The sequence below is a fragment of the Hyaena hyaena genome, unplaced genomic scaffold (genome assembly GCF_003009895.1).
Source record: "Hyaena hyaena isolate Hyena2069 unplaced genomic scaffold, ASM300989v1 scaffold_2065, whole genome shotgun sequence".
NCBI lineage: Eukaryota > Metazoa > Chordata > Mammalia > Carnivora > Hyaenidae > Hyaena > Hyaena hyaena.
In genome coordinates, this window is record NW_024082698.1 from 90,378 (window position 1) to 116,859 (window position 26,482).

The 26,482-nt window shown below is 46.2% G+C and overlaps 1 protein-coding gene across 1 annotated transcript in view; it reads left to right on the forward strand.

Moving 5' to 3' along the window:
• Positions 1-20,700, forward strand: part of LOC120227190 (POU domain, class 6, transcription factor 2-like) — a gene marked incomplete at its 3' end in the record, with an annotated part of 40,286 nt that extends 19,586 nt beyond the window's left edge. The window contains exons 3-4 of the mRNA XM_039225350.1: positions 7,914-8,120; positions 20,532-20,700. Of these exons, the coding sequence (XP_039081281.1) occupies positions 7,914-8,120; positions 20,532-20,700 (376 nt within the window). The remainder of the gene's footprint in view (positions 1-7,913; positions 8,121-20,531) is intronic.
• Positions 20,701-26,482: the final 5,782 nt, after the last annotated feature.

A 26,482-nucleotide genomic window follows, 5' to 3' on the forward strand; every position in this document is an offset into this window, starting at 1 on the left:
GCCGGCTCTCTCGTGAGGTCTTCTGAGGCCCAGCTGGAACCTTCCAAGGGCACATGGCTATGGGCAATGTGTTTTCTTCCAGCTGCATGCTCCCTTGTCAGGGACTGGTTTCATCCAGGTCCACCCTTCAAGGCTCTGTCTGTGACGCTGTCTCCGTACACATTTCCCAAGGGTCCTGCGGGACAGGAGTTTAAGTGGTTCAGACCAGTGGTAACAGGCCCAGGGGACACTCACAGGTCTTTGCCTGCTCCCCGTGGGGGTAAGCAAGTGCCGATGCAGCACAGCCCTCTCTCTCTCTGTATCTCTCTGTCTCTGTGTGTCTCTGCCTCTGTCTCATCTCTCTCCTTTGTCTTCCTCACTCTTCCTTGCTCTTCTGTCTTTTTCTCTCTTCTCTCCTCAGCTCAAAAGACACAGCCTCTTAGGGGACAATATTTACTCAGTCACCTTCATTAACCTGGAGGTGACAAGAAAGTCCCAGTGCCTCGTTCCCAGAAGTGAGGAAGACACACAGAATTTCAAAAATTTTCTGTGTCCGTCCCCTGAGTTCCAGAATTGCCTGACATGAGTTTTCAGCATAATAGTCTGGTCCCTCCTTGAGAATGAAACATCTACTGAATGTTGGTGCTTCTATGGAAACTTCTAACTTAGCATTCCATTAAACTACTATATTCTGTTCTTCATGATAAATTGTGTTCATGGTGAAATCAATATTCAGAAAAATACAAAGGAGCTTATAGAAATTAGTGCAAATGCCAAGAGTTACCACATAGGCACACAAGCAAAATGAAGTTGTGAATGAACATTTATTGAACACTTATTTGGTTGGTAAAGTAGTATTCGGTGATTTGTGTTCCTTACCCTATTTAGTCCTCATAATATCCTTACAAAGTGGACATTCTTATTCCCATTTAACGGATAACTATCCTAAAGTTCTAGGAGGTGAAGTAATTCACCAACAATCTCCTACTGGTTAGCAGCAAAGCTTGGGCTCAACCCTGGCAAGTGGGGAATTTTATTCCTCTATGGGCATATCCTAGATTCTATTAAGGAGAATCATCTTCAATGGCTACTAAGATTTTAGAGAAGAGGATTGTTTCTATGGATGTTATTGCTGACTTTCCAACATCAGTTTCATGCAAATTATCCTCCTCTTAATATGACTGAATGATCCTGACACCTCGAATTCTTCACTCTTGTCGGTGAGTCTGTTTCCAAAGTTGAAAGCCAATAGTAGAGCATCCGTTAGGGATCCTAATCCTAACTGACAGTGGGAAACATTGGGTAGGTAGGTATTCCCAGGGGTCAAAATGTACACCTTAAATTCTTTTTCAGAGTTGTTCATTAAAGAACTACATGTCATTCTTTTTTTGGGGGGGGGGGCACATTAGTCTAAGATAGTTTGTCTCACATCCTGGACTTCAGCGATTCCACCTTGAGGCACATTGCCACTCTCTACGCCTATACCCAGGTCAGACGTTGTTAATCACTGGTGGTGCTGATTTTTCCTGAACCCTGGAACCTTCATGGTTCGAGGAAGCCATAGCCAGCTGATTGGCATTGCCTTCAAGATTAAATCCAATTGTCCTTGGTGAAGTGTCTTTGTCTCCAAATCTCATCTGCATACCTTCATGCCTTTATCATTCTCTGGAACAGGTTCTCTGCTAATGTCCCTGTCAACATCCACACCTCTCTTTTTCCCCATCTTGGACAGAACTAAATGGCAGGAGGCATGAGACTGCATCTTGGAAAAATCAATTTTGTTTGGGGAATCATTGTACTCTCCTACCTTTCCCGGAATCAGCATTCTAACCACAGCTGCTAGAAAAATTCTAAGTGGGTTTTGCCTCACATAGTGAGGCTAAACAATGCATTATATAAAGACAAAATCATCCCTTAAAGAAAGAGAGAGAATGGCTGTTGCCAGGCCAGAAAGAAGGAGAAGATTACGGGCTGTTTCCATCCTGGTGATCACTCACACCAGCCCCCTCGCTCTCCAATGCTCTTTGTTCGATGCTAGTGTTAACAAAAGCCTCTTGACCAAAAAGTGCTGACGTTACACAAATATTTGGCAAAGAACTGTCTCTGCTGATGGATTGGAGATGCTGAGAAAGTCACCAATTTACACCATTGCCGGATTTCCTCTTCTTAAAGATATGTGCAACAAAATTACTTGTCCGTTTGACATCTGCAAACACATTCTCTGTAGCCGCGCTTAACAGCATGTCATAGACAATTACGACATGTGGCCCATCAGACGACTTGTCTGGATGCCCGGGGCTTTTGTGACTCCACCCTTAGCTGCTTATGATGATACTACATGTGGGCAGCGAATAAATTCAGTGCATGCTACCCTCTGTCAGTCCGAATTCATCCCTACTGAATACCTCAACCAGCCTGAAGTCCTTAAGGGCATGGTAATGATAACCTGGTGACCCTGAATCGCTGAGATTTGCTACAGTCCCAAGATCATCTTTATGATGGCTGAAGTCATAACTGTGGCTGAATTAACAATAGCCGCTTTTATGTGTAAGCAACCCAAATTGTTATGGAAACAGGGATATATGCATTGTTGAACACTAGTGGTCATCTTAACGATACTTTTTAGGTGCTCTTGTGACATGGGCTTTGTTTGCAGTTTTGGTTTATGCTCCTAACTCCTCTAATGAAAAAGACAGGGGGACATAAGCAGCAGCCACCAAATAAGTCCGCTGTCACAGAGGCCAGACCTCCTTTAGGTCGAAAGTTATCATTACAGTACCAGTTAGGGCCTCGGCCTGGTTTAAGCATTCATCAGAGATGAGCCATTACTGTGAGAGGCACGGCAAAGACATTGGGGATCATCGCAAACGATGCCTGAGCTGCTTGCTGTGGGATTGATGGAGCAATAGCTTCACTCACAAATTTCTGACGTTGCAACCTAGGCACGAAGTAGGCCATGCTTTTTGAATTGAGGTGGAAGTCAACGAATCCAGTCACCCGATGCCAAGAATTCATGGAGGCATTTTGCGTCACACTTGGACAACTACGCCAGCATCCTAGCAAGCGATCCGTCGTCTCTCGCCGCGTCCGTCCATTCTATCCTCACCTTTGTCTTCACGCTTGAAATGTCTCCATTCAGCGCTCCTCCCCGTCCCTCAGACACCATCACTGAAGCCCCTTATCCCGTCGGAACTGGGACTCTTCCCTGGTGACCTGTTCCTGCTCCACGGTCTCAGCCCTCTTGCTTGAAAACTAGTCAGTGCCTCACCTGCCGTGTTTCTCACCTCCAGAGGGTCTCTTGTTTGGAGTAGTTTCCCTGCCTTGCCAAATGGCACCCAACCTTCAAGACTCCGCTCCACCCCCATTTCTTCCATCAAGTCTTCCTGACCATCTTCATCTTTCTTCCTCCGATATCATGCATTCATTCCCAATATTCCTTTGAGCACCCACCATATGAATATAGGGATTCCTTTTTTTAATTTTTTTAATGTTTATTTTTATTTTTTTTAATGTTTTTTATTTATTTCTAGGAGAGAGAGAGAGAGAGACAGCGTGAGCAGGGGAGGGTCAGAGAGAGAGGGAGTCACAGACTGAAACAGGCTCCAGGCTCCGAGCTGGCAGTCAGCACAGNAGAGAGGGAGTCACAGACTGAAACAGGCTCCAGGCTCCGAGCTGGCAGTCAGCACAGAGCCCGATGCGGGGCTCGAACCCACGAACCGCGAGATCATGACCTAAGCGAAAGTCGGACGCTTAACCGACTAAGCCACCCAGGTCCCCCGTTACTTATTTTTATTTTTGAGAGACAGAGCATGAGCAGGGGAGGGGCAGAGAGAGAGGGAGACACAGAATCCGAAGCAGGCTCCAGGCTCCGAGCTGTCAGCACAGAGCCCGACGCAGAGCTCAGATCCACGGACTGTGATATCATGACCCAAGCCAAAGTCAGATGCTTAACTGACTGAGCCAGTTAAGCCCCAAGAGATTCTTTTTTTTTTTTTTTTTTTTTTAATTTACTTTGAGATAGAGAGAGAGAGAGTCCAGGGAGGGGCAGAGAAAGTGGGAGACAGAGAAACCCAAGAAGGCTCCACGTTGTCAGCGCAGAGCCCAACACAGAGCTCAAACTCATGAACAGAGAGATCATGACCTGAGCTGAAATCAAGAGTCGGACGTTCAACCGATTTAAGCCGCCCAGGAAGCCCCTGGATAGAGATTCTTATGGGATAGTCCTTGCCACTTGTGTGGTACATATCCTTTCTCTATTGACTTGTTAGAGTCTTTGCACGTGATGTACCTGTCTTCTTCTCCCTCCTCTACCCACAACTGCATCTTCCTGGTGTCCTCCATGGTGTATGACACCACAGTCTAGGTAGATAAGAGTCTGAAGGCACTAGTTTGCTCCACCAGAGTCCTCAGCATCTTCTAGGAGAGCCAGAAGTTCTCTTCTGTAGCTAATGCCTTGATCAGGATCCGCACCCTGCTGGCTTGTTGGCTCAGTGGCACATCCTTCCATCAAGAAATCCTTAGCTCTGGGAGCCAAAGGCTCACACTCCAACGGCTGGTCTTGGGGCCTCGCATGTCTCAGAAGCACCCTCTTTCTCTTTGCCCTCGAGTCAGAGCTCCCCTAACATCAAACATCAGTTTTAATTTCCTGATTCGCTTGGAATCCGTGCAGATGGAAATGCTCCCCTTCACTAGCAAAAGGCCTTTGATTTAAAACACAATTTCCACAAGTAAAATGGCCAATTCTGGGCAAGTGCCAAGAGCCTCACACCATGGCAGATTGGGCATCTCTGGCTTCCTTGTGGAGATCTCTCTGGAGCCAGGATCCCAGGCGCCATTTTGGGGAGATCTGTGGAAATGCTGTGAGGAACCGGAGCCAACCCAAGCCGAATGGCCACGTCTGGGAATTTTTAGATGACAGAATGTGTGATCATCTCTACCCACCATGAATGGGAGAAAATTTAAATCTGGAGAATATTAGAAAACTCCCCACGACGGGGCGCCTGGGTGGCTCAGTCGGTCAAGCATCTGACTCTTAATTTCAGTTGAGGTCATGATCTCACAGTTAGTGGGATGGAATCAGTCATAGGGCTCTGTGCTGACAGTGTGGAGACTACTTGGGATCCTCTCTCTTCCCCACTCTCTCCCCCTCCTCTTCAGATGTGCACATACTCTCTCTCTTTCAAAACACATAAATAAACTTAAGGAAAAAACTCCCACAGTGCACTGCCGTTTCTGACATGCTGAGATGGTGACCCTAGCTCCCCTGCAAGGGGAACAAAAATGAGAAACACACCGCTTCCCAGAAGCTTCCTGTCCCCGCCCCCTACCTGGCAGCCAAACCCTCCTCATTAAAGTGTCCCCACAGTTGCAAAGCTCCAGATCCCTCTGGCTCTGCCACTGGCGCTGTCCTACGCTCAGCACGTGATGCTGGGGCGGCGAGGCGAGTGGCACCATGTTTCATAACGTCAAGCACGGGGTTGGGAGCGAGGCCGCATTTGGGGAAAGGCCGGGGGAGTCGTTTGCATGCGCCTTTCTTCTTTCCACCGGGAAAGCAGGCGAAGCTCTCGTTACCGCGAGGCGAGCGCAGACTCGCGCCCATCTTCTGGGGGCACATGCGCTCCCCACCCCCCACCCCCCTGCGTGCTCTGCGCCTCTGTCTGAAGCCTTCTCCCGGCTTAGGCTCACCCTGGCTCCTAGACTGATGACACCCTGCCTAAAATAGAACCCACAGCGCTGCCTCCCGAATGAATCCAGCTTCCGGAGGCTTCCACGGAGGCGCATCTGGTGGGGAGGGGCTTCTCGGGCGCACCTGAGACGTGGGGACGTGGGGACGCCAGCGCGGACAGGTGGGCGCAGGTGCGGCCCCAGGAGCCTGCCTGTGGGCCCCCAGCTGCGTAACGCAGGAAGTACTTAGTGCATCAGGCCGTGCTTACGCGTTCCAGCGGACGGGCGCGGCCCTGACCTTGCGGCCCTGACCTTGTGCGCTGAGGCCGCCCGGACGCGTCGTGCTCGCACAGCGGCCCCCGGGGCTTTGGCTGTGGGGCACCTGCGAGCCCGGAGGGGCGTTTCGCATCCCTGTCGCTGAGTGGTGGCGGGCTTGCCGCCCTTCCCGGGTCCTCCTCGCATCTGGGATTCTGATGGCAGCTGAGTCTACACACCATTCATTCCGAAGACGTTTACTGGGAACCCAGGTTCAGAGCCCTCTTGGGGTACAGTGAGGGTGGGAACCAGAGTCGTTTATGAACTCGGACCACAGGCAGCTTACTGTCTGCGGGAAAATTGCGAACAGCACGCAGTGCCCTCTCTGCCAGCCGGTCCCCCCCACCCTCCGGTTTCCACCATGCGGTGGGTGCCAGGTGACATGATGGACAAGCAAGCACCTGGGTGTCGCCCAGACCTGGACTCCAGCTCTGTCATTTACGGACCCCTCCATCGGGGGACAGCTGAGCCCCCACGGTCTTATCCCCTTAAAGGGGGCGGGACTGAGCCCACTTCATAGCTGTTGTAAGAATGTGAAATGAATGAAACCGTATACACGAAAGCATTCCCTAGGACAGGATTATTAATATGCCTTGGTGGCCCCCAGGCAACGTCACCACAGTTCACATCTGGGAGGCGACCCAAGAGAGTCCATAACCTGGGGAAATATCGATCATATTTTCATTTTGCAAGGATGGAAGTGTCCCTAGCAACATATGACTGCGATCTACGTTTCCGGGTCTCACAGACGCCCCGCACATTTGCTGCCCTGTCCACTCCTCCCTTTGTCCTTAGCACAGTGACAGGGGCCAGCCGGGCACCTCCTCCTGGACGCCTCACACCATCCCTTCACTGAAGCCAGAAGCTACCAGATGCAACAAGAAACCTTCTCTGCCACAGAAGCCTTGACCCTCTCAGCCTGAGGACCCAGTGTCAAACACGTTGTTTAAAATGCCCGTTTTCAAGATTTCTGCCCTTGCTTGTCATGTCCACTCGATTTTAAGACTTTCTTTTTTCTTTTTTTTTCTTTTTTCTTTTTTTTTATTTTTATAAATGTATTTTTTTGTTAATATTTTTATTTATTTCTAGGAGAGAGAGAGAGACAGCGTGAGCAGGGGAGGGTCAGAGAGAGAGGGAGTCACAGACTGAAACAGGCTCCAGGCTCTGAGCTGGCAGTCAGCACAGAGCCCGACNAGTCACAGACTGAAACAGGCTCCAGGCTCTGAGCTGGCAGTCAGCACAGAGCCCGACGCGGGGCTCGAACCCACGAACCGCGAGATCATGACCTAAGCGAAAGTCGGACGCTTAACCGACTAAGCCATGCAGGCGCCCCTCGATTTTAAGACTTTCAAACATTTGTTTATGATCCCAGTTCTTTCAAGCCCTCAGAAAGCTGAGGCTCTAGGACAGAGCGAGTCTCCCTGACCCCAGACACTGGGCTCTCGTCCACCATGAGCACCAGGGCGCCGACGCCCCAGCTCGCCAGGGACCTCGAGCGAGGAGCAGGGTGTCGGCAGAGTAGAGGAGAGCGAGGCAGAGGAAAGGATGTGTGTTCGAGGCGCTCCCATAGGGAAGGGATATGGCTCCCCAACTAGACGAGGGCCCTGGTTGCCACAAGAAGTCCGTCTCCTATCTGGTTCTAGACAAAGTAGACATGTGTGCTGCCCCTGGCAGAAATCCCAGGTCTATGCCCTCCCTGAGGCTTGATTTTACTTTTACGTGAGATGCATCCCCTCTTTCTGGCCATGCACTTGACTCGTGTGCTTATCTCTCCTGCAGACGCTCATGGCCTGCACTGGCTTCCCTACCCACATCTCCAGATGTGTTCACAGTCTCTGTATCCGTTCTCAGAACCCTCCTGCATCCTGCAGACAGCAGGGTGTGGACCATTTTCTGTTGCATGTGCAGATGCAGGGCAGAGCCTAGCGCCTCACCTTTGGGCCTGTCTCTTGCAGATTATTGGGACCATACCTCTGATGCCGAATCCGGGGCCATCAAGCCAAGCAGCGAGTGGCACCCAGGGCCTGCAAGTGCAGCCCATCACCCCCCAGCTCCTGACCAACGCCCAGGGCCAGATCATTGCCACGGTCATCGGGAACCAGATCCTGCCAGTGATCAACACCCAGGGCATCACGCTCTCACCCATCAAGCCCGGCCAGCAGGTAACAGCTCCCTGTCCAGGCAGCCGTGGCTACCCGGACCCCCCTCTCCTTCCCACTCATCTTCTGTTTGGTCTCAACAAACGAAGAATAGTTTTTAAAACACAGCATATGTAATCCCTGATCCTAACGTATCAATGATTTTAAAAGGCAAGGAGCTCTTTTTTCATTCTTAGTGAATATGGGTAATAACTAAATAGCTCTCGAACCTACAAATATGAATCTGTTAAATTATAAACAGAGATAGTGGCCTAAAATTCAATAGGGTTATGTTCTTTCTTCAACATCTGTGATTCTTAATTTTCGGATAATTTTTAAAAGAGGTCAAGAAGTAACCAAGACCATTTTATCCCCTAACTGTAAATGAAGAAAAGATCACTGCATTGTGCAATAAAGCAGAGAGTGTTCTGTAGCAGGACAGGTGTGTACAACACACAGGTGGGGGTGACCGGTTTTGTCCAAGGAGTTTTGAGTTCTTACAGAGGAAATGGGCAGGAGACTGGTTATTGATGGACGGAGATGGAGTAAGAGTTAACTGGGTAAATAACGGGATCACAGCACCCCAGGCCGTGGGAAGAGCGGCGGCCCAAAGGCAGGGAAAGGTGAAGGAGGTAAGAGTGTTGCAACACAGAAGAAAGGCTCCTGTGACTGGAGCCCAGGGGAAGGCTGAGGGCAGCCGCGGAAAGGGCTCCATGATCAAGCTGGAAAGGATGAGCTTTGTCTCTGTGTGATCTTGAACACATCACGCATCATCTTTGTGCCCCAGTTTCCTCATCTGTAAAATGGGCATAACCAGGACCCATCTCACAGAGCAGTTTGTGAGGACTAAACGAATCAACATAGTGGTTAGTGCCCAGCCCACGATGAGCAACTGACATAGTCATGATGTTGGTGATGATCATTTACTCCGCAGCCCTGGGAATCCATCCGAGGTATTTACAGAGAGGAATGACATGCTCAGCCGTATTTTTCAAGAAGACAACTCCGGTAGCAGGAGGAGGTTGAACTGTAGTGGTGAAACATCATTGCAAACAAGCCACTTAGGAGGCTATAGCGAAACACAAAGAGGAGTTTATGAAAGCACACGCTGGATAGCTGAACTAAGGGCCTGGATCGTAGTAGCGCTCAGGACAGGATCTGAGAGTCGCGAGTGCACACGTTGTAGCCGAAAACAAATCCAGCATCCAGAGAAATCATGAGGACGACGAGAAGGAAGGAAGATCAGAAAAACCTGAGGAGCAAGAGAAGAAAGGAAGACAGAGTGAAGGAGCCACTTAGGGAAACACCGCCTTTTAAGGAAGGGGAGAGGAGGGGCGCCTGGGTGGCTTAGTCAGTTGGGCATCCGACTTTCGCTTAGGTCATGATCTCGTGGTTCGTGGGTTCGAGCCCCGCGTCGGGCTCTGTGCTGACTGCCAGCTCAGAGCCTGGAGCCTGTTTCAGTCTGTGACTCCCTCTCTCTCTGACCCTCCCCTGCTCACGCTGTCTCTCTCTCTCCTAGAAATAAATAAAAATATTTAAAAAAAAAAAAAAAAAAAAAAAAAAAAAAAAAAAAAAAAAAAAAAAAAGAAGGAGAGAAGAAGGGAGAGGTTGAAGAGGTAGCCAAATGAGCAGCAGAGGAATCCAGAGTGTAATGATCTAGGATCCAAGAGTGTTTAAAAAGTAGGCAGTGGACGCAGTGTCAAACGCTACAGGGATGAAATCAGGTAAAGCAATGGAGAAACCTCCATCCCTCTGCATCTTTGTTGTAACACTTTAGAGTCTGAATCCACTCTATTTGAGACATTTTGAAACAAGCAGCTGGGGGGGTTAAGAAGTTGGGCAAGGCTAAGACCCAGCTTTGCAGCTGGAGGATGCACTAACAAAGGAAAGGGGGTGGGAGGGGAAGACAAACGCTACCAGTGGGTGCAAGACTGAGTACGTGGCCTTAGGAGTTGTTGGAAAACCGTACGATGTAAAGCGTCTAGCAAGGAAATAAAATTCAAGGGAAAAAGGAAGAAGAAAACACTGATAAATCCTTCATCATTCATCTGCAACAAAGTAGAAGTCTCTCCAGAGACCTCAGCCATGTGGCTTCTGATTCAACCACGGGTACATTCCATTCTTGGTGGCACTCGAAGGCTATGCTTGGAAAATCCATTTGCTTGTTCAATAAGTATTTTAAAAATCTGTTGATATATATATTTATTGACCACCTACTATTTGTCAGGCTGTGTACCTGGAAGTTAGGCTGGTAGACATGACAGATAAAATGAGTCCTTCCGTCATGGAGTCCATGGTCTAGCGAGGAAGATGGACATTCATCCAAAACTTGCACCAATATGTGCCTAAGATCCACAGGAAGCACCACGAGAGAGTAGCGAGGGGATCTATGAGCATATCTGGCAAGGAGACCCCCTGCATTGAGGGGCAAAAGCCGGGAAAAACCAAGTCCGACCTGAACACACTTCCCACAGACAGAGACTCTGGACTTATGCCCTTTGATTCTCCCTCCAAATCTAAATCGCTGGCTGGGGTGCGAAGGTTCCCAACCCCCTCTCTTCTTCCTCAGCTTAATCATAGGCCGTGGTGCAGTCCCTGCCACGTATATCACTGGGGACCTCCTTCCACTCTCCCTACCCCCATCTCTCAGCTAGTTTTTTTCTTTTACGTACCATGTACAAGATTCCGTTGGATCCTCTACCTTCTACATAGGTCCCCAAATAAGGCAAGAGTGTCCACATTTTATTGGCTTTTTAAGACCTATTTCTATCTGTTCAAACTTATGCTAAAATTATCTCTGGGGGGGGTGTGGGGGGGAAGGAGATTGGCCTTTTTTCATACAATCTGCTAAACACTATTCTTGTCAGCAAAGCCAAGTTGTAAATTGCCACAAAGGTGATGAATTAATTAGAAATCATTAACGTTCAAAACAAAGTAGCTCTCATCCTCACCTCGGATTTCAGAGGAGCGTGTTGAGGTGATAGACCATTCCACTTACATAAAATTGCAACCCCAGATTTGAGGCAGCGCAGTTTTAATCCAGAAGGACCTAACCAAGAAATGGCAAATAATGGCGCCATCCCTCCACTCCTTGCCCAAAATAAATGTCGTTGATTCATTGCCACAGTCCCTCTCATGAGCACAGACGCACCTCAGAAACGTTCTCACACCACACCCGTTAGTCCCTAGAACAAACTTCCTTATCGCTGCGGGAGCATCTGGTCCTCTGCTGGTCTAGCCACCACGGCCATCTTCTTCACTGTAGAATTGGAGACCTAGCCATTGGGAGGAAACAGCCAGCTCCTCGCAGGGGCAGGGGTTGCGGGGGCGGGGGGTGCCTTGCAAATACAATTTATGTCCGTTACAACCAACATCCCAGAGAGCCAGACTGTCCTCAGCAGTGCGTGTACAGGCATCTCTCGTGTATATGCATGCTGAGAGAACACATGGAAAAGAGCAACATGCCAACCTTCTGGAGTTTCCCCAAGTCACCGAAGGCGCCAACCCCGCCCCCTCAAGGGAACCAATGGTGAACCTGGTCAGAAATATCAGGAAATGGTGAAAATAAACAAAGGACTGCTACTCTGCCTTGGCATCAGCTCTGAAACAATCTGAACCACCTTGGAGCCTACAGTAAAGTTAACAAGTTGGGTGAATGGACAGGAAGTGCACTAGTTTGAGTCCTGGATATAAAAGCTGGGATTCTGAGGATAGCAGATCATAAAATGCCCAAGAGTCCAAAAGTAAAAAGCTCAGAGCTGGAGGTATAAGGATAGTGGTCTTCAATGTTTTCTGTAAATATAACCCTTTACATTGAAGAAATATAATACAGACAACCACTAAAAAATAAAGGGTTTCTATCATACAGTAGAGAAGTTTCTCAATTTATTTTTTCATGTGATTTATGACAAATGCTTGATCTCACAAGAGCATGGTTCCAACAGTAAAATACGCCGTAAATTACAGGCACAGAAAGTTCCCTGACTCAACACTCAGAAGGGAGTTCACTTCCATGGAGTGAAGTACACAGTCCTTGGACCAGACAACTTGGGGTGATTTGTTTTAATCTTATAAAAATAATCACATCTTCAGTTTCATTTTTACATCTGCCTACCATTAACTGAGGGAACCTTAATAAGTTCTAAGAGTCGTCCATCAACTGCTCTTTTTTTTAAATTTTTTAAAATGTTTATTTATTATTGAGAGACAGAGACAGACAGAGCATGAGAGAGGCAGAGAGGGGGAGACACAGAATCTGAAGCAGGCTCCAAGCTGTCAGCACAAAGCCCACAGCACACAGCCTGATGCGGGGCTCGAACTCACAAACCGCGAGATCATGACTTGAGCTGAAGTTGGACGCTTAACCAACTGAGCCACCCAGGCGCCCCTCAGCTGCTCTTGATGATGATTTATTCCAACGATAAAAGATTTAGATGCTGCAAAGTGACCATTTGAAATACAAACAATATATTTTTCAAATATATACCAAGATTCACTAGCCCTAGATGTGTAATCTTCACAGTATCACATCAGAGGTTCTGAGAGAGCAACGTAAGAGAATGAACGTCAGAAAAAGATTAAAAAAGGAGACAGAAAGATGGGAGTATGTGTGAATGAAAAAAAAAAAGGAACTACGTAATATAAAGTATTTCATGGGACTTGAAAGTAACCTTTTCTTCCCTCCATGGGACCCTGCGGGGACGGTGAATTACGGTAAACTCTCCCACCACAGTGAGAGTGTCCCAGATCCCCCGGTTGCCCTTCCTACCCTGTGACCGTGAACTTCTCCATAAGTAGCACGGATGTCATTTATGTGCATATTTATTCTTCCCTTGACTAAACTCCAGCAGAAGGCAGTGGGAGACATTTGAAAGAGAAAAAAAAAAAAAAAAACAATGCTGCAATTTGTAAAATCAAAGCATTGAAATTTTCCAGAAATTAAATGCCAGAGCTATAATGCTTGGAGACTGCTATCTATGAAAACACTCGATTTCTCCTCAGAAAGTAATCTTGGTGTTAACAGGAAACCAAAAGAAGGTAATTCATGAAAATTGGCTTCCCCAGAATGCCATCTGATTATCCAAATCCATCCTTTTATTTTTTTCCCAAGTAAAACAACATGTACTCCCTTACCTGTTTTTGAACATCAACCGCCCTTCCTGGAAGCTTCCCTGCATTGTTCCCTCAGCTCTGCTTTCCCCCCGTTCCACTTATTTTCATCAGCTGTGCTGTCGTTACGAATCTATACCCGAAAGGCAGGCACCAGAATGACTCGGCCTCATTCCGGACTCTGCCCGTGGTGGGTGCTCAGTCAATTGTGTTAGGTTTCCTTGCTGCCCAATTATGGAGTTTCCCTGTGCAGCACCCCAGAGGGATGCTTCCAGAGCGGCCCAGCTCAGGCCCTTCTGTGCCTTTCCAATTCTGCGTGTTCTGTCAGTTTCCAGTATGTTCCACGTTAGCGCCTGCGGACAAGCTTGGAGGAGCTTCCGCGCAGCACCGTCTTCTCCATTCATCTCTCTCTGGAATGTCAGCACCTTCCCCCCACGGCACTCTCCCACCTTATGATCTCAACTACGCCTAATCCCTCGTTGGCTGCCCTGCTCTGTCGCCGCAGAGCCCCGGTTGTGTGTCTCAGGCTTGTTTGAGGACCGAGGTGACCTTCCCTGCCTGTATCTGAGCGTCTCCCCTAAATCCTGCCCCCACCCTGCCCTTCACACTTCCCCCCAGCCTCACGGTGCCTGGCGTGAGCCATGCTGCTATCGGCCGTCTTTCTTGAGCCCGCTGCGCTCAACGCCCCTGCAGACAGGAAGTGTCTGGGCTGCTTCTTCCTGCTGAGGTTAGAGAGCTGTTTCAAGGTCACAGAGAGAACTAGAAGGAACCTCCAGGAAGTCTCCAGGACCCTACCGAGAGGCTCGCTCCCTCTTTGCTGCCTTCAAACTTTCCAAAGGATAATTCAGATCTCCGCTGAATGTCACGTTTCAGGTCCCCAAGATGTTTCAAGTTAGCCTATCCTGATGCAGACCCTAAATCTTAGCACGTGTAGCACCTGAGCTCCCGTCCTACGCGCAGTAGAGTGAGCTCCTCAGCGAGACTCAGGCAGTCATTACGTCCTCCTCGTTCTTGGAGGCTCCTACGAAATCTGGGCTCTGGCTTCTCTTGTCTGGACATAACAAATCCACTTCCTTTACCCTTCTTCGAAGAGAAGCTCCTTCCAAAACGTTGTGTGGTCCCCCACCCATCAGCATCACCTGGGAACTGGTTACAAATGTAAATTCTCGAGCCCCATCCCAGGCTGAATGCATCAGACACTCTGGGCGAGGATGAGGGGCATGATCTGTGTTTTAACAGCCCTTTCAGTTAATTCTGACAAATACTAAACCTTGAGACCCACTGACTTAATTTCTCTTCAAACTATTATAAGGTACTCAGTACACACTCGGTAAAACGCCAGCCAGTGCAGGAAGGGAGAATCACAGTGTCTTCCTACATGCTCTGCCTTCTGTCCGAACTCTGGGGGTTCTGGTCACGTTCTCATTGGACCACACGGGGATTTAGCCTGTGGTTCATTATGGCTCCCTCGCATATTTGTAAAAGGCCAGACCTGCTCCATTTTGCCTTGGAGTAATTGGAGAGATTTTTCTTCCCCCCCCCCAATTAATCTCTCTTTATTTAATCCCATTTGAATTTTACTGTTTATATGCATTCATTTTTCCAACTTATCTCACACATTCTACACTCCATTCCATTTTCCAAGACACTTGTCGCCTCTACTTCTTTTCACAGCAATTGCGGATTTAATTAGAAGGTGCTTTATTCCAGGAACTAAAACATTATTAAGGATATGCTGTGCCACACATGGAAGCCATAAGGGGACCAGTGGCACAGAAAACAAGAAAGTCTGGAAAGCGTGCTTATACTTGCATTTACTTTTGCTGAATATATTAAACACCCAGCAATTCCAACCCACACAAACAAATCAACAAAGCCCGCTTCTGAAAGGCAACAGGAATCCTCTTCTTTCTTGTGTGCCTTTTCCGGTGCAAGATGGACATTCCTTTCTCCTTCCCTGGGTAATGTAAAGCCCCAGGTTAACGTGAACCGTCCGTTCCCTCTCCTTTCTTTGTTGACTCTGTGCTCTCAACCAGTATGAGACTCCTTGGGCTCCTGTATCAAAGGACAGGGTGAAATTTATCGTCTCAGGGTTCTGGAAGCTAGAAGTCCAAGATCATAGCGTCGGCACGGATGCCTCCTCCTGAGGCCTCTCTCCGTGGCTTGCAGGTGGTCGCCATCTTCCTGTGTCCTCAAATGGGCTTCCTCTATACCAGTCTGTGTCCTAATCTCTTTTAAGGACACCAGTCACACTGGATGAAGCCCCACCCTACTGACCTCATTTTAAGTTAGTTACCCCTTTGGAGAACTGATCTCCAATTATAGTCACATTCTGAGATACTGGAGGTTAGGACTTTAACATACGAGTCGGGGTAGGACATACTTCAGCCCACAACACAGCCTACTTCCATCTGACCTACAGCTCAGTAAAAGGCAAGAAAATGATTATTGGAACTTAGATGGAAATAAATTCCAGCTCCTTTAGGCAGCGAAGGGAAGGTAAAGTGAATATATAGAAAATATGATCATATGAACATGATACTGAGAAAAGTCCCTTTAGGGCACTACACAGATAACTGGGACTGGTTACATTAAGCAAAGGGCAATCCGTAGGCAGCTCCATCTGAGATGTGCCCCAAACTACACCAAAATCATAATGCTCTAGTCACCTAGGACTACCATGTTTCCTTTAAAAATATGGAATTTTGAATACTTCAGGACCTGTAGAAAATAATCCTAAACTCAAAAAAGACTTAAATTGTCATACTGAACAAAACGGATGAGATATGTTCAGAATGATAGAGCACGATCTACATTTGCGCTGATCAACTCTACCGCGTGGCTCGCCATGACCGATTTGAACACATCTCATTTGTTCAATGAGCTCCCACGCCGCCGAGCTAGAGCTTCCTGCTGTCTCCCTGACTCACAACCGTCTGCGGTGGTAGCCAGGAGTGAGGAGGCGGCTGGGTGCCTACAGGAAGGAGGGCTGGCGCCCGAGTCAGACTTCCTTGGATTCAAAGCTCGCTTATACCTGCCACGTGACCCCAGGTAAGCCACGCGGTCTTTTTACGTCTGCTTCTTCTTTCGTAATGACAACACCAATACCCAACAAAGAGGGCTAATGCCAAGATTTAAAAGTATAGGCAAAAACACGTGGGAAGTATCCCATAGATTTTAGCCATATAGATCCATAGTCAGGCTCTCACGATCAAGACAATGTAAATAAACTACCAGCCTTCAGAGAAGCTTCTTAAGCTTCCCTTCCTCTCCAGGAAGGGAAAGGAATAGTTTTTCCTTCAGGCTTCTAGTTAGTCCCTAATTCCCTGCACTTTCTTTTGGGAAACTCTTCCAATTTTTATGGCCAGTTATGACTGAGGCATTTATATGCCTATTTCTTTTGCCAGTAACTGTGTGTACAAGTAATACATGATTTTCAGATCTAAGTCGGTATCTGAGAAAGAACATAATTCAATCTCATTAAATGACATTTTCCTAATGCTGTTTATTTAAAGTCTATTAAATTTTTATACTGAATCCCAGAGTTGTTTCATGAAGTGGCTTAAATCTTTGCTTTCCCTTTTCTCCCTTGATACATACAGTTTTATGCATAATATTTCTGCAGATTAATGCATCAAAATCACTAAACTAAGAATATCACAGTAAGGCTATTTTTTGGTCATTTACCTGAAAGAATTACAGTTTTAGGGATGAGAAGTAACAGAAGTGGTACCTTTACCATCCTCTTTTTCTTAGGGAAGAAGTTATAAAAGAGGGTCAATCTCTGGGCTCATTTTGGTATGTACAAAAAGTTATCCTCTCTGGACTTACGAGTGATTCTAAGTTTTTTAATGTATATTTATTTTGGGGAGAGAGAGGTAAGGGTAGGGGGTAGCAGAGGGAGACAGAGAGAGGGAGACACAGAATCCAAAGCAGGCTCCAGGCTCCGAGCTGTCAGCACAGAGCCTGACGTGGGGCTTGAACCCACAAGGGTGAGATAATGACCTGAGCCAAAGTTGGACGCTTAACCGACTGAGCCACCCAGGCACCTCATGGACTTACAAGTGATTCTAGAATGAAACATACAAGTGATTCTAGAATGAACATGTACATGTTTACACTGGCCACTGGAATGAGATAGCTCCATTAAAGATGCTATTGCTTATATCATCTTGATTCTTGACAAGTAAGAACTTTTCAGAAGTTTTATTGGTTTTTCCATCCGGTCTGATTAAACTTTGGAGGGAAAACAGAACCCCAATGTCCTTTCAAAATGCTTATTTACTTTGGAAAAGGTATATCTTTCTTAGATTCTTAGATTCATCTCATTCTCTATGTGGACATAGAACAAGCCCTTAAAATTACTTTCCTCTTGAATTTCTAGTTTGCTTTTTGACTCCTTAGTGAGATTGCAGCCCACTGATTTTTTTCTCTACTGAGTTGTGTCTAAGGAAGAAAAACTTTAATTGATTATTGTCTAACCCAGCTCCTTGATGGTACTTTACCACACCCAGAGCCAATAAAATATTGATGGAATGGTAAAACAGAAAACTATCTTATGATTCAGTGACTCAAAACTGTGAAAAGCTTTCGTCAAGTAACAATATTTAGAAGGACAATTCAATAAGTTGGAAGGGGTAGACTGACACGCAGATACCCATCACATTTTATTAAGCAAATTAAAAATAGATTTCATCCTTACTGTGTGTCCTTACAGAATAAAAGTTACTGGGTTCAGTTGTTGATAATGTGCCTAGCAGATTGGCTAATTGCTTTGTCCAGATGCTTGATGCATATTAATTTGGGTTCCGTGTCAGTTATGACTAGCTTTGTTCACAATCTAGCCTCCACTTAGCACAATTCAATAAAAATAAGGATGTTCACTTGAAATGTAACTGCAAGCACTTCTGAGGGGGGATAAAATGGCATCGTGGAAAGAGCCATGAGCTATGGGTGATAGCCCGAATTCTAATGTGTTCCCGACCACATGATCTTGGCCAGGCATTTACTCCTCATCATCATGCTAGGCATAGCTGCTGCATAGGGATGTCATGTGAAACTGGGGAGCCAAAGCATTACCATGAGGGAGCAGAAGGGGAAATAGCTCCTTATGCGCATTTCCAAAGTAGCACCTTACTAACAGTTCTCTGAAGGTAAAACATTAATTAACGGTTGCAAACACGTTAGAGGATTTCAAAGACTGACAAATCCCAAGCGTTGGCAAAGATATAGAGCAGCTGGTGGGAATATGACGTGCTACAACCATTGGAAATCAGGTTGGTGCTTTCTTTAAGATGTTCAACATGTGTGTACAATATGAGGCCATACTTCTACTGTTCCACTCCTAGGTATTTACATAAGAGAAATGAAAACACAAGTATACACAAAGGCTTGTACATAAATGTTTATGACCGCTTTATTCTTAATAGCCCCAAACTGGCAATAACCCAAACGTCCATCCGCAGACGAACGGATAAACAACCTATGGCATAGACATTCATATAAACATAGCTACATACACTACCAATATATACTATACATGCTACTGGCAATAAGAAGGGATGCTGTTGCAGACATATGCAACAAAATGAACCTTGAAAACAGTATCTGAGCAAAAAAAAAAAAAAAAAAAACCAGGTTAAAAAAAAAAGAGAGTACGTACTCTATGATCCCATTTTTAGAATCATGCCAAACGAGTCCATTGTGACAGAAAGCAGAGCAGTGGTTGTCTGGGGCTGGGCACTGGGGGGAAATTGATTGCAAAGGGGATTAGGGACCTTTACAGAATAATGGGATGGAAGATTCTATAGCTCGATGTGCTGGTGGCTTCACAGATGTATCTATTTGACAAAACTCATCAAAGTGTATGTTTGAAATGGGCATATTTCATCATGCGTAAATTATATCTCGATAAAATTGAATGAAAAAATGAACACACACACACACACAGGGAAAGCTGTGACAAGTGTCAGGCTGAAATGTCTCAGGCTGGCTATCAGATACCAAGAAGGCGGTTGAAGATCATGCCCATCTTGTAGTTGACTCTCCCGCCAAAGTTTAGGGCGTGACCTGATTCTACTCCCAGCCTGACTTCCTTTTATAAAAACTCTGCTATGCCTCTGCGCGTGGGATGATGGCCATGAGGCAGTTTGTAAACCAAGATGTGCTGTCTCCAGTCACAGAAAGGGCAGTGCCCGAGGCTGATTGCGCGCCTGTCCAGGGTCTTGAGCTGCCCTGTGTGTCTGCTTTCTGGGGGGCAGCACCTGCACGGAGAGAGATCCCTCCGGGTCTCCGAGGGGACCTGGTACCTGCAATCGTTTCCCTTTCCTCTAACCTTCCTCTCCTCGGCTGGACTCCTCTCACTGCTCAGAACCACCGGCCTTTGATAAGCTGTAAAGGAGTCATGAATAAATGGACATAAAGACAGCCTTCCTCCAGGCGCACTAGATTCTGAAAATTAGGTTAATTCTCGCTTGTGGCCTTGTGACTAAGAGCTCGAGCCCCAGGGTCAGACTTCACGTGTCCAGGTACCAGCCCGTCCACACCTACCAGATGAATGTACAAAAACCTTTTAACCTCTCAGAGCTCCGGCTTCTTTGTCTGCAAAAGAGAGGTCAAAATAACACCCACTTCACAGGCTGATGCGAGCAAGGGCATGAAAGTCCTTAACACAGGGTGGCATGGAGTAAGAAAGTGACAACTGAAAGCTACAAATATTACTGGATATTTTTGTCCTGGCCACCCTAACTTCTCTCTCTGTTTCCTAGAGGACATCAGAGCACGTTTCTCCCAGCCAGGCTCTTTGATCCAGGGGAGCAGAAAGTTCTCGTAGTCAGTTCGCACTCAGCCTAAACGGGAACTTTCCTAAAAACACCAGTTACATAAGACAAAATGGTTGAGCCCAGCCGCACCTTTAAGACCCAGACTCACACTCCGAGTTGATTGTGAGCATTGTAGTTCATCCCTGCATACTTGAGAAGCCTGTCAAGTGTAATTGCGTGAGCAGGCAGAGAGTCCAGCCACATGCCTTGTTGAGAAATGTAGAAAATTGGGTGCTCCAGCAAGCCAAGTAGGGAATTAATAATATATTTAGAATTACTAATAGAATGCCTGTCAAGCAGGCAGCAACGTATTATACACTCCAAAAAAAAAAAAAAAAAAAAACATCCTGCCTGTCATGTGGCGTTTCCACTGTTCCTGAGAAGCATATGTTCTTGGAAATAACAATGATTCGGCCCCAGATGAAACTTTTATTCTCTGGCATTTCCACCCCCCTTGATTTTTCACTCGTGTGTGTATTTTTTTTACATCCCGCCTCCCGTGTAGCTCCACCAACCCTCCCAGACGTCAGTGGGTCAAGCAGCCTCCCAAAGCAGCCTTCTGCACCTGGCTCACAGCCAAGCATCCATGTCTCAAAGCCCCGTCCGGCAGGCTTCCTCTTCTTCCTCCTCATCCTCCTCTTCTTCAGCTTTGAGCGTGGGCCAGTTAGTCAGCAGTAAGTATCCTTTCTGGCTCGGTTGAATCGTGGTGGCCTTCTCGTTGCCTGTCTGCAATGCCTTCCGTTCTCTCTCTCTCTCTGTCTCTCTCCCCTGCTTTTCTCTTTCTCTCTCCCCGCTCTCCCCTTCCATCCCTCCGTCCTTCCCTCCTTCCCTATTCTTTCACCATCAAAGAGGAATTTCCTGGCCCTCCTAGGCCAATACTGGAATAAGGTCCATGCCCGGGGCCAGATGGCTCCCCCAAAGCGCGCCCCCCCTCCGTGCGTGCACATAGGGGCCGATTTCTATCTCAAGTGCCTTCTGATGTGCTGAGTCAGTCCTGCCTCTTCAGAAGAGAGAAACCGATCAGCTTGCGGGGCATGAGCCACAGGGCTCGGAACTGAAATAACCAACAACAGGCGCTCAGCCGGCGGGTCAAGCCGCGTTTCTGTGTTTGAGGTCCCCTGCCATCCTATTTGTAGGTGTCAGAGGAAATAAAAGAGAGCATGCCTGTGGGCGGGCGGGTGTGTGCACACAATGAGCTGCCCCTCGTGGCATGTTGGGGAAGCTGCGTGGACTGGAATCGGACAGCAAATCTCGGAACAACCATTCATAAAATAAAATGAGCCCTGAGTAGGCCATGCGCTCAGTCGATGCAATACATTCAATATGAATTGATTGATTCATTCATTCAATATGAATTCAATTCATTCAATGTGAATGCCATACATTCAATAGTGTATATGGATACACTATTCATATATATGTGTAATTTTTAGAAATGGTATCTGGTCCCAGGTAAAGACAGGGTATGTATCACATGCAAATCAAAACATATTAAGATGAATGGGACAATGGCTGATGTGGTGTTAGTTGTTCACCTTTAGTGCAGTTTTTACTCATGCATAAAATCACTTAGATTATAATTCTCAGGAACCGAAAATCCAGTGACTGTGGGCTGAAAGAGCTAAAGCACTGCATAGATACTTGTGCATAAAATAAGGCCATGTGTGAGTATCTGTGTTTGGTCGAGTGTCATGAATGACTTGTCATAATAGGAACATGGGAATCCTCACATATCATCTGTAATGCGAAGCAAAATCGAGGGTTCCCATGCCCTTGCCGCACAAACAATCCTTCCCCCCCAAAAAGAATATATGTATGTGTGTGCATACATGCATATCTATTCAATTATGTGGATAATTCAGGCAAGAGTGATACTCTGGAGAAGAGAATAAGGAATTGTGGGGAGATATGCAAATGGCCAGGTACTTCAGGGGACTAGCCTGGAGACTCTTGGTCTCAAAGATGGGTCAACATCAGAGTTTTGGGGTACCCAAAGATGGGGCACACACAGAGTTTGCCATCAACCAGTTATTGTAGGTTGTTTCCATATACAGACCCTCTCGTTTGGGACAGAAAGTCCAGTCTTACTTGAATAAAGTCATTGATACAGTTGATCTAATTATAGCCAGATTTTTTTCCCCAATAAAGACTCTCCTCATCGCAGTGTTGTCAGAATAGATTTCAGCGTCATTCAAAGTCAATAATCTCCATAAGTTTCTGCAAAACACTCTATTTGTAAATAGCAGCAAGGTCATAACTCTAGGATAGGCTATTAAGCTTTGGTCCTGAAGGAAAAGGAACTGAGACCAAACATCTTCTAGAGAAGAAATACATTAAATAGGATATATTAAAGTACAAACCACCCCACAGATACAGGATTTTACACAATGTAAACACTCAGTACACGTTAGAGGACTAGAGAGATGAGTGAATGGATGGACACACAGACAGACGGATAGATGACCCTGGATTCTCTCTAGTCACTTGTCTCAAACTGGGCAGGAAAGGATTAGCCTTTCTCAGAAATCAGCACCAGAGCTACTTAATGGGACAGATGGAATTTCAATTGTACAGTTGCCAATGGGACATGTAAGTTCCAGGTGTATAATGAGTGGACCATATTACATGTCTTGATATGAAATATAAGGAATGGACATAGAGACTCCTTTGCCATATGCAGTTGAGGCAGGAAACTCCAAAGTCATATGCAGAGCCTAAATGAGGAGACTTCTCTGGCAGATATAAGAGAGGCTCTAGCACTACCACTGGGGATCCAACTTCACACGAACCCGTTACTGCGTTTACAGTTGCTATGGGTTTTGAACACATTATTTAATTAATTAATTTCCTTCCACCTCAAACCCAACAAACTACACAATGAATGATACACGGAGCATTTCTCTGATGCTGATTACCCCCCAAGAAACCTCTGTGTAAGACTTCATTATAAAGTAGGGTTTTCCAAGCACTTCCAACACTGAGCTCACTTTAATTACTCACAACGAGGTCATAGAAATCCTCATTTTCAAGTGCCAGCATTGTTTCCTCAAAAATCCTCTCAGTGTTAATATTCTTCACTTTTATTTGGTTGGGCACTTTTTTTCTTCCTGAAAGATATGGAATGAGAGGGACACTGTAGTCCTAATTAAAGTGCTTGCCATTAAAAAAAAAAAAAAAAAAAGGAAAGAAATCCTCATTTTCAGATCTTGAAACTGGCATCAAATAGATCCTGAACATACAACCCATCGTGGCCATCTACTGTCAGAGGAACCACGTTCAGTCTTGGTTGAAAGATTGTAGCACTCGGTATGACAAATCCATTGGGTGGCGTGGCCAGGATGATAACCCAAATAGTCTGATTCAGTGAGCCATAGACACCCTACACAGTACAGCTCCCTTAAAAAATAAGATGCTTACACATAAATTTTATCCAGTGAAATTTGAATGACAATGTATATCAGATCATCTAAACAGTCTTCAAATCACTTTTTAAAAGCCTAGACCCATACCTTACAATTGGAGCACGGGCTTTTCCCTAGGCTAGACATCATGCATATTTTGAAATTTATATTCAAGCATGAACTATCCATTTTAAATTACTTTGGTCTCAAATGAAACTTCACCAGATCTGCAGATAGGATAATTTGGGAAGACCCAACCCTGTGCCACAGGTGTAGCTGTAACGCAGGTTAAATTACAGGGGAATAAAGGGGTGTTTTGATCAGAGGTTGTCAACTTAAATATAAAAACACTAACTGAGCACTGTGTAGATACCAAGCATGGGAATACAAATCAAGAAAGCAAAAATAAGATGTGCTTCCTGCCCTGGGGGAGGTCATGAACTGGTAGCAAAGAGATACAGTCACAATAAGGGAAATGAAAGCTGTGATCGACACATGAATAGGGACTATGGTGATATAATAGATAGTTAACTCAGCTTCAGAGATTGAGACAGAACAGAAGGACTTGCTAGAGTTAATAAACCTGGAATTGAGTTGGATGGCTAATCAACAAATCCCTCTAAGAGACCAATGCCATAGTATGAACAGGTCAAACTGGATTTGAACCTATGGTCAAAACCTTGATCGATGAACCCTCCCACATCATGGTCAAAGACTGTCACCAGAGGACTGGGCAACTTGCCATTGCTTTAGATAAAATTGGCCCAAATTGGCTCAAGATTTCCATAGTACTGTTTAAAAATAGGTAGATTTGGGGTTTTTTAAAAATTCTTTGCTGAGTTTGGATTTGTTTTGTTTTGCAGTATACATTTTTTAAACCCCTGGCCTACAAACTTGAGTTTTAGACAGCAAAGGGCTTCTGGCTAATGCCATAAAAAACCATAAAGGGGACATAAAGATGTATGGTGATGGCTTGTAGGCACCTCCAATTCCCGTGATCACAATTCACACCATTTTCCACAATGAAGTCACACCATATTGCAAGGTAAACTGTTCCCCCACAGTACTTTGCACGTTCTCAAATGCTTTCTTATTTCTCAGAAATAGTCGGTAAATATGCCCATCATTTGCCGCGACAATAACATTAAAAAGCAGATGGATGTTTACATAAGACAGTTGATTCATACTTGGCCGCTTCTTTAAAGTTGCATATCTTTTATATAAAAATCCCACAGGCAGAGGTTGTAGAAGGATGATACTGATGGACGGTGGCTGTTCAACCCAGTCAGCAACCGCTTGCGCTGAGGTCCACAGTAACTGGTGGTGGGAGCTAAATTTTAAAAATGAAACAGAACAAAACATCTCTGCTGGTCCATCCTTAGCACTCTGTTCAGTATAGACCCAGTGACCATACTACCAGGTTCTGGAGAACAGGTTTGTTTTCACCCAATCTGCATTTAGTTCCCATAAAAATCTTGTACTTTTCAGCGCTTGCATTCCAGATTTGAATCAGGAAACATCATCATTATCCTTAGGAGTCGCTGCCAATTTTCAATGCCGGTTTATTCTAAATCCCTAGGCCAGTTACTTTCTATATAGATTGATCTTCTGGCTCCTGTATAGCAAAGGGTCAGATTCAGGGCAGACCCCGGCAATCACTGCTGTTGCATTCCGACCCTGTACTTAATATGTTGGGCTGACTTAACCCGAGCAAACTTCTATAAACGCCTCCTCTTCCTCATCAGTGCAGAGAAATCCCAGACTGAGTGGCTCTAGTGCTGAATCCACCTGGTAGCGGATCTGAGAGGCCCCTCCGAAGGGGTGACCATCAGGGTGGCCTCAGATTCATCCTTGAAATTAACCCAACCTCCCAGAGCCAGGAGACTGGACGAGGGAAAGCCAGACTGACCTATCCCAGGACAGAATGTCAACCTCCAAGCCAGGCTGACAGCCGACGTGGCATTCTAGGGAAGCTTCCGCTTACTGCATCCCTTTTGTTTCCCCTCCTCAAATAGAAAAGCATATGTCCCTTAAGGAAGGTGAACTGCTACAGTGGTGGGGACTGGGGGCTGGGGAGATCCTCAAAGTTTTAGAAATTTTAGGATCAAAAAAAAAAAAAGCATCCATTTCTTTTTATTAATTCAAGACACCTTACAGACACCATCTAGTGAATTCTCCCAAAGTGTGAAACCAAGTCCCATATGTTGTAATCAGGGTAAAACTGATTTGTGTCCATGGGTGGGCCCCTCCTTTGGATGGGGAGATCTTCATAGTCTTGGGACCCATAGAGAAAAGCATAATAAGACGTTTTACCATCTGATTTTATGGATAAGAACAATAATATGAAGAAAACCAGGCAGCTCATCTCCAGCCCTTAACAAATCGTACAAATGAGGAGATACTGATTTCCCCAACAGACCATCAGGTGCTTCCAGTTACACCATTCCTGTCTCATCTAGAAGTAGAACCAGAAGCGAGACGAGCGTGGACATGTGTATGAGAGAAGGAAGAAGGGACTCAGCCTTCTGGTGTGATGAGTGTTTGTTTGGAGCCCCCATGGAAGACCCTGGGCTCCGTGGGGCAGGTGCTCACGTCTCTGAGCTTTACGGCGAAGGTTTTGAGGATCGGCGCAATGTTGCAAGGGGCCGAGAGTAAGAGCCCTCAGCTTTCTGTCCAACTCCGGTTATTGTCAATAATCTGGCACATACCTAGATTTAGCTGCTGGTCTCAGGGAACCAGTAAGGAGACATAAGCATGAAAGGCAGCAGGGGAAGGGAGGAAATAAGATAGAACGTATTTACATAAAATTGCAGCCCAAGTCACAAACCTGCCCGGCACCACGCTGCTAACTCTGGTGTCGGCTCAGGCCACCGGCTGAAGCACAGCACAGTTTTCTTGCAGATGAAAGACCCGCCCCTCACACGCTGCTTCATTCAATTGATTTCTGTTGATCTAAAGATGGAGCTAATGGAAGGCAACAAATTTACTTCCCACAAGGACTACTTAGTTTTGCTCAGGGGAAAACTCTCCCCCTAACTCCAGGCTACACTCAATG